Below are 10846 nucleotides of genomic sequence, written 5' to 3' on the forward strand. Positions count from 1 at the left end.
GGCGCTTGCTTCCTCCCTCCCGCCGACCATGTGCTTCCCACTCCTGATCTCGGTACCGCAGGGCTGGGGGTCAGTAGGGCCAGGGCGTGCGTGACTCAGGCCAGCCCTGGGGTCCCCAGACCGCACTCGGCCTCACTCCCCTGCTCTGCCTGGATGACTCATACCTCGCGGCTCGGCTTTCCTTGTATATGACTCAGGCCCCTGAGGAGGGGACTTTGGGACCCCCCTCCGGGCATCCAGGAGTTCTGGGCATCCAGGAGTTCTGGAGACCTCGAGCGAGGGGTTACAACTCCGGAGACAGGAGGCCGGGCCGGCATCCCCTTTCGTTGGACATTGCGAAAGTCATCGGGGACGCTTCCCCCATCCTTGAATTAAGAGATCCTTCCCCGGCTTGACTCCGGGAACCCAGTGCCCCCGCCCACCAGCCCACAGGAAGTTTTGGCAGAGCCTATCGTGGCAATGAAACGGTTAAAGTCGTTTTCTTATTCATTTCATTCAGGGACTTTTTTGACTCAGAACAAGCGGGTACTCCCTTGAAAGCCTGGCCTCATGGGGACTAGAGTTCCTACAGCACCCCTCAGACACCCAGCTTAGAAGGGGGAAGGTGGCTGTGGCTCTTGTGAAGTCTCAGCCGCGTACAGAGCTCGGTTCCATTCAAATCCCGTCTCTCGCTTGTTTTCCCATCTGAAAACTATGTCCAGCTCTGAGTTGTGCTGATTAGATGAATAATAGATGGGACGCTCCGAATTCAGAGCTGGACACAGAGGTAGGGAGGGGTGTCTCAGACCTGGATGTCCAGGTGCCCAGCAGAAAACACCTACTCTGTGCCCCACCCACGCTCTCTGAGGCCACGGGGTTCATTTTGTCCACCCCTGCCCCGGGCTGGCACCCAGGAAGTGAGAGGCGGGGCAGGAATGAGGCGGAACCTGTTGGGCTAGTCCCTTCCCCGCCCCCACCCTCATTCTCATGCCCTGACATGGACCCCCCTCCCACGAAACAGCTCCACCCCCCCGCCACCCTGGACGCCTGGGTCCTGACCTGCGGGTGGCCGGAAACAGCGTCTCGGGAACATCCTGTGGACGGCTAGCTGGACAGACAAGAGGGTCAGTCCCTCCCAGGGCAGGGCAGACATAGGCTGGGGGCAAAGTAAACACGCCCCAGGGTGGCTAGACTGCGGGGGAGGGGCTGAGGTGGGGGTGCTGTGCAGCAGGAATGTACACACAAACACACGGTCACCCTGAGAGAGCCAGTCCAGAGGAACAAACCTCCGTGACACAGGCCACTGAGACATCTAGTCAGGGACACACAGACAGGGAAAACAGACATCCATCTGGGTAACTAAGACACCCAGCAGTGGTGGATAGTGTTGGCCAAGTCAAAAGCAAGGCTCTGAAGATGTAGCTCAGGGTTAGAGGGAAGAAAGAGAACTCAAAAGGCATCCACAGGTCAAAAAAGCATGGGGATGCGTATATGGCTCAGTGGTCTAGCAAGCATGAGGAGAGGCAGTACGCTCAACCTCCAGAACTTCAAACAAAGCCTGTAGTCAGGACAGGTGTGACCCAGATAGACCAGCTCTGCACCCAGGCTGGTATCAGCAGATAGAAGTGAACATTTGTACTGGTACATTCCCAGAAAGGATAGAGGCACACTGAGAGCCTCTAGGCCACATGCGCAAGCAATATTCTTCCTATACAGAAACAGGAGAGACAAATCTACATCTGCAGGCAGATGTACAAAAGTGTCACAGTCACCTACATACCATGTCAGAGTGCTCCAGGCACCTATCAACATAATTGTGACACATTCATTAGGAGATGAAGTCTCACATACCTTGGGGTTTTTCAGGGTTTTATTTTTGTTTTGAAGGCAGGGTCTCACTGTGTACCCTTGGTTAACATGGAATTCAATTCTTGACCCAGCTGGCCTAGAACTCAGATATGGACCTGCCTTTGACTTATGAGGTCTGGGATTAAAGGCCTGAACCTCCATGCCCAGTCATAGTCATCTCTTAAATAGACCTAACCAACAGATGGAGCACAGGGGTTCAGAGAAACATCCACAGATGTGGTCTGGACAAATAGCTAATGAAGAGAGAAGACACAGCCTAGCTAGCATTCACGAGTACACAAGAATGGAGATACCCTGACAGAAGCTGTGGCTAGTCATGAGCACACAGGACATTCATGCTCTCTCACATACACATACAGCCAGCCACAGACTACATACATAACACAAAAACATACAGACCAAACCAGGCTTCTCTCTCTCTCTTTCTCTCTTCTTCTTTTTTTTTTCTTTTTTTCTTCTTTTTTTCGGTTGCGCTCGCTAGGCAAGCGCTCTACCGCTGAGCTAAATCTCCAACCCTCTTTCTCTCATAGGCACAAACTAACCATGAAAACCAGACATAAGGTGTTTTCTATCCCCTGCCTCTGTCTGTTTGGAGTATATGTATAGCCATAGCTGGTCTATATGTGCAGGGGGCGGGGCGGTGGTCAAGCAGTTACAGGCTATACACATCCACACAGAGACCAGCCATATACCACATATAAACATAAAGACATTTCACACACTTAAGGCAAAACATGTACCTTGCACTCACAAACCAGGTACAAAAATGTTAGCCACATATGTGCCTAGAATAGAGCCCTATGTAACCTATTCAATAGGACACACACACACACACACACACACACACACACACACACACACACGTACGTCTCACCTCCACCCCATCCACACAAAGCAGAACTGAACTCTCACAAATAGGCCCACACCCCCTTCAGGGTTGGACCAACGGGCAACCAGAAGCCTAGAGCAGGCCTCATGCACTCACACAGGCCCCAACAGGCCAACCACACTCACCCCCCCCATCCACCCTTTGCTGAGGTTCTGTGGGACTCCGAGATCCTGGCACTTCCTCTCCCAACATCACCCCTACTTCCCTGATGTTCTCCCGCTTCCTCTGCTGGGCAAGCTCAGTTGTTTTTGACATATCTCTCTTAAAGGGGACACCTTGAAGCTAAGGCCCCTAAGTCTTTGGCAGCTGTGTGGGAAATTCCCTCTGGGCCCCATTGAATCAGTGTGAAGACAGCCTGTTTCCAAGAAGACCCAGCAACTTCCTCTCCAGATGAGGGGTGAGGGACCCCTAAAACCACAGAAATAAGGGAGGAGGGTGACTGGCAGTCTGGGGCTTCCTAGAGAAGACCTCTGGAATCGATTCTTAGCTTCTTCTGGCCCAGCCACCAGTCCACACCCAGGGGCAGGGACTGGAGACTGGGTGCTGTGACTTGTGGGTTCCCGCCCCAGCCTGCCCACTGATGACTCACAGGCAGCCCCCAGCCCAGTTTCCTGGTGGCAGCCGTGGCACCGGTCAGTGGGGCCAGGGAGAATGGTCACCAAACTATTTATAAGAAGGAGAAGTCCCTGGTGCCAAGACCAAAAGCCCCAGAAAGACCTGTGGGTGGGTGGAGATGAACTTCCTCCTTATCCTGAATGGTAGCCCCTGGCCCCAGGCCCTGGGGTATAGGAAAACCTGGCAAGGGAGGCCAGCCTGGTGCTGATCTGTAGCTCAGGCAGTATGGGGGAGGGGACTGTCTTTACACCCTCCACACTGGGCAGGCCTGGCGCCAGCAGGGCGACTTGAGGAGGTGGTGCCCAGGCCACAAGAGTGAGAATGGTAGGGGCCTGGAACCGGCTGTACCAGCTTGGCCAGCCCTGCCCTCCCTGGCTGGTCTCTTCCCCACCCGCTGCAAACCCATGCAGAAAGTGTGAGAGAAGACCCCACTCTGGCATAGTTGCCAGTATCACCTTTCTGTGCCCAACTCCACTTCTCCTTCTGAGGGGAGGAGGGGACAGGATCCTTCGCAAAAGGCCTACTCACTAGAGCTTTGTATGTGGCTGGTACTCCATAAACGCACATCAACACTACGACATAGCAGTGTTCAGAGATCGCCAGCCCCTATTCCATACAGACTGTGTACCAATTCTAGTGCTTTTAGCTCTGAGACATTATTAAAGGCCATTTCCCGGGCCTCCATTTCTCATTTGTTAAATGAAGATTCACACATCATGCAACTGCCTGGATCATTGGAAATGGCCAATGACTGACTTTATATAAGACACTTTAGAACAGTGTCTGGTCCATGGTAAGAACCATGTAAGTGTTAGCTATTAAAATAATAATTACTATTTCTCAGACAGTCTGTCTGCCTGTCTTAAGTATCTCCCAGTCTCCATGTCTGCATGAGACTAACCTGGCCCCATCTGTCTCTGGGTGTCTCCCCTTGTCCTGCCTTTCTGTCCCTAGCCTCCCACTCGTGTCTTCCCTTTCGACCCTCTTAGGGCAGACCTGGCCTTTCTCCAGGATCTGGCTTTGGCCTAGCCAGCCTCAGCTGTGGCATGGGTGAGTCAGTGTGGCCTCCTGGCCAGTGGGACAGGCAGGTTGGCTTCCCAACATGTTGCCCTCCATCCTGCCCTGGCCCCAAAGCTGCGGCCAGTACCCCTCAGGCAAGGCCACATGTCAGCTGCAGTTATTAGCATGGGCAGGAGACACAGGCCTGGCCACATGCCCGCAGACTCAGCGGCTTCTGGAATCTCCCTTGAGACTGCAGTGGGGGAGGGGAGCTCTTCGAACAAGGGCAAGATGGGAGGGTGAACTTAAGGGTCACAAGGATCCTTCAAAGACTGGGATGTCCCCAGCTCCTTCCTCTCCAGTGCCCCTACTCTACTGGACTTCCCCTGTGTCCTTGTAGCTGTCTCTTGCCTCTTTCAATTTCCTTCTCTGTCGAACACTAGGTAAGCTCTGATTCTGCTTCTTAGCCCTTGTCCTTAAGCTTCTCTCTAAAGAACCCTCCTTTATCTTACCAGAGACCCGAGAAGAGGAAGAGATGGGACCCTCAACCCTTTCTCTGGGGCTCCCACATTACTTGAAGTTCCACCTAACTGAAGTCCTGCTATTTAAACCTCTATCTTCCCATTCCTGGAGAAGGGGCTTTGGGTTCTTCCATTTTCTCGCTTTGCGATTTTTGCCCTTTTTACTTGGGTGGGAAAAAGGTTCTCAGATGAGGGAGGCTACCTTCCTTTAGATATTGTGTGTAATGGAAGGTAGCTCATCCCCGACGGAAGTGGAAGTAGATGAGAAGAATTTTCAGACTTCAAAATAAGTGGTAGGGAGTGGGGACCCTAGACCTTCTGGTAGAAGGGAAGGGCACATACCCAGGGGAGGAGGCAGCTCTGTACCAGCCTGCCCAGGCGCCTGGGATGCCTGAAAGCATTATCCCGCCCCCTCCGCGCCCCGACGGGCCGGGGGCAAAGTCCGACCCAGGCCCTCGGGCAGGCGAGGACCTGCCAGGCTGGGTCCGACCAGGTCGGGCGGGACAGGGCTCAGCCCCAGAGCTGTTCCGAGGGGCTGGGCCAGGCCGCCGGGAGGCGGGGGAGCCCGGGGGTGGCGGTGGAGGCTGGTCTGGACTAGCCGTCCCGGGGCCCGGGCGCGCCCTGGGACCTGGCAAATACCTCGGGTTCCTGGCTCCTAGTTTGCCGCCCCAAGACTGCACTGGTACCACCTCTTCCTGTGCCCTAATATGGATGCTGGGGAGAGAAATTCGGGGGGTTTGCCCCGCCCCCAATCCAATTCACGGACTCCAGCCTGTTGCCTTGGTGACGAGGCCCCGCTCCCAGGCTTCATCCCCCTCCAGCGGGCCAATGGAACAGTCCTCGGCTGCCAGGCCTAGTAATCGCCCAAGGTTGCAAGCTGAACCATTTCTAGATGGGGGGAGAGTAGACTATGACTAGAGGCGTACTCAGCTGGATTGTGACTTCCCCAGGGGTCGCTCGCTGGGGTTCCTCTTCCCAGGCGCAGAATTTGGCAGGCCCAGGCTAGGGTGCACCAACCCTTAGGCTCAGAATGACGAGACAGGGCCGGGCTCTTTCCCCCTCCGGGCTATTGCCACACTTCCTGCCTCGGCTCTTTTTCCCTAGCCTGTTTCTAAGGAAGGGAGTGGGGTTGGGCGACCGCACCCCAGCTATCCCGCCTCTTCGGCCCTCCAAAAGCTGACAGGATATCGGGCGAGCCCAGAGTGACTAAGGGGAGGCTTTGGACTCAGGTACAGGGTATGTCAGTGCCTAGAGACCACTTACGAGGTACAGTCTCATTCTTACAAGCCCCTTGTCTCTGGGATCCTCCAAGTCGTCCTCTCGGGTAGATCTCAGATACCCTCCTGGCATCGCCTTTACAGCTCAGAAGGAAGCCATGTCCTGACCATTTTAACTTTCCATCAGAGTTCTGCAAATAATCACAGTGACCCCAATCTTTGCTAGATATGTTCCCATCTTCTACTCCTATTGCCTCAGCGTTTCCAGGACCCTTGTTCACTTTCTGCATATCTAAATTGACCTCCCCAAAATTACTCCCCTTTTCCACTTATGGGAGAACCCTCAGACTCATCTGTGGGCTTTAGAGCCCCTACTCATTTCTTATACAATAGGTACCTGACCCTGCTTCCTGAACCTTCTCTCCCACCTGTTCTTTAAGCACTTTGCACTCGGGGCCTCTAGTTAATTCCTAGGTCAAATGTTAACAATTGCTCCCGTTTTGTACCTTCCCTGTTTTCTGGGGTCTTCTAGTATATTGTCAGTTCACAAGTCACAGCTATTGTGGGTCCCGCGAGACTATTCCGGGTATATCCTGAGGCACCCCATCTCCACTTGCAGTGTACAGAGATCTCATAGCCACCGGGTTGTACTCCCGCAGTCCTAACTCCTATGTGCCTCGGTCCCTCAACATCCCTTTGCTTGAGTGTCTCTGTCTCTACAGCCCCTCCCCCTGCAGCCGCGCAGAGCCACCGGGCTCGTGGCCGCTGTTTACAAGGACACGCGCTTCCTGACAGTGACGCGAGCCGCCTCCTCCCCTTCCCCACGCTCTAGGAGGGGGCCGCGGGGGCCTGGCTCCCGCGTCGGCCAATCGGAGTGCACTTCCGCAGCTGACAAATTCAGTATAAAAGCTTGGGGCTGGGGCCGAACACTGGGGACCTTGAGGGTGGCCAGGCCAGCTTTGGATCCTGCAGGGAGCGGGGAGCTGAGAGAAGAGACGCTGAGAAAGCGGGCGCACCACGGAGGGAGAGAAAAGCTCCAGAAGCCGGGCAGCGCTTTTACGCACAGCTACCAACTGGCCGCTGCCGACCGTCTCCAGCTCCCGAGGACGCGCGACCGGACGCCGGGTCCCGCCACAGCCGAGGACAGCTCGCCGGTCGCCGCAGCGAGGCCCGGAGCGGCCCTTCAGGGGGACCTTTCCCAGATCGCCCAGGCCGCCCGGATGTGCACGAAAATGGAACAGCCTTTCTATCACGACGACTCATACGCAGCGGCAGGATACGGTCGGAGCCCTGGCAGTCTTTCTCTTCACGACTACAAACTCCTGAAACCCACCTTAGCGCTCAACCTGGCAGATCCTTATCGGGGTCTCAAGGGTCCTGGGGCGCGGGGTCCAGGCCCAGAGGGCAGTGGGGCAGGCAGCTACTTTTCGGGTCAGGGATCAGACACAGGCGCATCTCTGAAGCTAGCCTCCACGGAACTGGAGCGCTTGATCGTCCCCAACAGCAACGGCGTGATCACGACGACGCCCACGCCTCCGGGACAGTACTTTTACCCCCGTGGGGGCGGCAGCGGCGGAGGTACAGGGGGCGGCGTCACCGAGGAGCAGGAGGGCTTTGCGGACGGTTTTGTCAAAGCCCTGGACGACCTGCACAAGATGAACCACGTGACGCCCCCCAACGTGTCTCTGGGCGCCAGCGGGGGTCCCCAGGCCGGGCCTGGGGGCGTCTATGCTGGTCCGGAGCCGCCTCCGGTCTACACCAACCTCAGCAGTTACTCCCCAGCCTCTGCACCCTCTGGAGGTTCCGGGACCGCCGTCGGGACTGGGAGCTCATACCCGACGGCCACCATCAGCTACCTCCCACATGCACCACCCTTTGCGGGCGGCCACCCGGCGCAGCTGGGCTTGAGTCGCGGCGCTTCCGCCTTTAAAGAGGAACCGCAGACCGTACCGGAGGCACGCAGCCGCGACGCCACGCCGCCTGTGTCCCCCATCAACATGGAAGACCAGGAGCGCATCAAAGTGGAGCGAAAGCGGCTGCGGAACAGGCTGGCGGCCACCAAATGCCGGAAGCGGAAGCTGGAGCGCATCGCGCGCCTGGAGGACAAGGTGAAGACACTCAAGGCTGAGAACGCGGGGCTGTCAAGTACTGCCGGCCTCCTACGGGAGCAAGTGGCGCAGCTCAAGCAGAAGGTCATGACCCACGTCAGCAACGGCTGCCAGTTGCTGCTAGGGGTCAAGGGACACGCCTTCTGAGAGCCTCCCTTGCTCCATACGGACACCCCCAGCCTTGAAGGCTGGGCGCCCGCCCCCCACTGGGGTGAGGGGGGCAGGCGATGGGCACTCGCCCAGAGGTCTGGGGCGCAGCTCACACACTGGACTCTGGCCTGCCCGCCTGCGCCCAGTCCTTCCACCTCGAGGTTTACATGGCCCCCTTCCAGCGTATTTTGTATGTTTTTTTTTTCTGGAAAGAGACTGAATTCATATTGAATATAATATATTTGTGTATTTAACAGGGAGGGGAGAAGGGGGTTGTCGCGGCGGAGCTGGCCCCGCCGCCTGGTACTCAGCCTGTGGGGATACTAGGGAGGAACCTCCGCCCCCTGCCCTCCCCCTCTGCACAGTACTGTGGAGAAGAAACACGCACTTCGTGTCTAAAGTCTATTTTAAGATGTGTTTGTGTGTGTGTTTGACTTTTTATTGAATCTATTTAAGTAAAAAAAAAGTCTTTATTAATTTCTGTGGTCTCTTTCTTCCAAGCTGGGCGGATGGAGGGAGAAGATTGGGCTGCCCCAAGCCCGGGGCAGTTTGTAGTTCTCTCCTTTCGGGTATCTTAAGGTCCAGTACAAGCGCTCAAACCTCCCATCCCCTGAGTCCTGGCACCAGACGCTGCGCAGGCAGGCAGTGGCCGAGAACAAGCTATCCAGGCCCAGGACAAAACCCGGAATGTGCAAGCACGGCCCCGCCCAGCCCCGTGCGCCGGGGCTTTCCCCGCTGACGTTACGGAAGCGCTGCCCATATATGGGCCTATTCAGCTCAGTGACGCCAGCGCGGTCTCCGGGCAGATTCCGGGAATCCCCTCCCCCTTCTCTGCCGGGCAGGGCCGCGGCGCCGGGAAGGGGGCCGGGATTTTCCCGGGCAGGCGGCTTTCTGGGCGCGGAAAGCCCCAGGCCGGGGTCCAGGGCGCCCGCGGTGGGAGGGCTGTGCTCTCCGGAGCCCTGGGAGCCACCCGAGCGGCTTTTAACAGGCTGGCGCCTGAGCCCCGCCGCGCCCACGCCCCCTCCATTGGACCGACCCTGGCGGAGAGTAACTGCAGCCTCCCTGTAGTTACAGACGCCGTCAGGGCTGCTCCCGCCAGGAAGGGCGGCGCCCGCCCGCCAGTGTCCCCCTCCCTTGTGCCAGGCCAGAAGTCGGCGACTGCCAGGTCTGGTCCTGTCCGGGCAGTTGTTTGGGCAGCTGGGCGTCGCCACAACTCTTGAGGTGCTGGAGGTTCAAAGCCACTGGTTGCTGGTGGGATCTGGGTGGCCGTGAAGCTGGAAGACTCCAGCGCAAGGGAAACCGTGCCACTCAGGTGAAGCAGAGGAAAAATTCAGTAGTAGAGGGAATGGGCCTCAAGCCTGTCTAGGTTTGTTTCTCAAAACAAAACAAACATAACCTGACCCCAACCAAACAAAAAACCTCAGACAAGTGGGACCACAGTGCAGACAGAAAGAAGGAAAACCGATAGGGGTAGGTGACAGCAGGTAAAGATGCCTAGATGCTTGACCGCCACTGTTACCCAAGTTTGATTGCTGGATCCAGGAGGAAGAATCATGCACCCTCACATGCCTGTGAGCACGCGCGCACACCCCCCCCCTCCACAACGTCTTTTAAAAGAAAAAAGAAAGAAGAGCTGGAAAGATGGTTTAGCAGATAAAGTTCCAGACCATTCAAGTGTATGCTTCATTGAGTCAACCCACCTTAGAAAGCTCACAAACCCCTAGTTTCAGGGGATGCGATGCCCTCTTCTGGCTTCTATAGGTACTGCACTCACACCCACAAAACACCACACTTTTTCTTTTCTTTTCTCTCTCTCTCTCTCTCTCTCTTTTTTTTTTTTTTTAATGAAAGCAGACATGATTTAAATATGGTGGTGAGAGCTAGGAAGAGGAATATCCGTCCAAAATGGGGCAAGGGAGGTAAGGTCATCTACAGACTACTGTCAACTTTCCAATGTAGAGACCCGGAACAGGTTGGGGACAGAGGAAAGGAATGGTCAGCCATAGTTCTTGTAGCCAAAGCAAGCTCATCTGAAGAACCCCAAGAGTGTAACCTGAAATGGGATGAACCACAGAAGGGTGAGTGGCCTCGAGGGAGAATATATAAAACTCCAAGAGAGAGATAGGTGTGAGGCTCTGCGGTACAGGGCTTTCATGTCATTTACAAGACCGACTATGGATTCCATCCCTAACACGAGGGTAAAAACCAGGGAAAGAATTCCAAGGGGGTTGAATGACACCCAGAAGGTATCAACAGTAGGACCCCAGGATAAGCTGAGGCTGAAGGAGCTACTGTGGGGACCTTTGTGACAAAACTAAATTAAAAAAACCAGATCGGGGTTGGGGATTTAGCTCAGTGGTAGAGCGCTTGCCTAGGAAGCGCAAGGCCCTGAGTTCGGTCCCCAGCTCCAAAAGAAAAAAAAAAAAAAAAAAAAAAAAAAAGAACCAAAAGACCAGATTGTGTTTGGTGAAATGAAACTCAGAAAGAAAAGCTACCCAA

At 55.6% G+C, this 10846-nt stretch overlaps 1 protein-coding gene and 1 long non-coding RNA gene across 2 annotated transcripts; one reads left to right on the top strand and one right to left on the bottom strand.

The window, feature by feature from the left end:
• Positions 1–516: 516 nt before the first annotated feature.
• LOC147999393 (uncharacterized) lies at positions 517–1106 on the bottom strand. Its single transcript, XR_015644005.1, has 2 exons — positions 1039–1106; positions 517–754 (listed from the first exon to the last, which is right to left on the bottom strand). It is a non-coding gene; the product is annotated as an uncharacterized LOC147999393 (long non-coding RNA).
• Positions 1107–7039: 5933 nt separating this feature from the next.
• On the top strand, positions 7040–8824 carry Junb (JunB proto-oncogene, AP-1 transcription factor subunit). The gene has a single exon (NM_021836.2). The coding sequence runs from the start codon at positions 7310–7312 to the stop codon at positions 8342–8344; it is 1035 nt and encodes a 344-aa protein (NP_068608.2). The 5' UTR covers positions 7040–7309; the 3' UTR covers positions 8345–8824.
• Positions 8825–10846: the final 2022 nt, after the last annotated feature.

This window comes from Rattus norvegicus, chromosome 19, assembly GCF_021556685.1.
Source record: "Rattus norvegicus strain SHRSP/BbbUtx chromosome 19, alternate assembly SHRSP_T2T, whole genome shotgun sequence".
Taxonomy (NCBI): domain Eukaryota; kingdom Metazoa; phylum Chordata; class Mammalia; order Rodentia; family Muridae; genus Rattus; species Rattus norvegicus.

Excerpts from the sequence above, each read along its gene's own strand:
- Junb (NM_021836.2), top strand. The coding sequence starts at position 7,310 with ATGTGCACGAAAATGGAACAGCCTTTCTATCACGACGACTCATACGCA.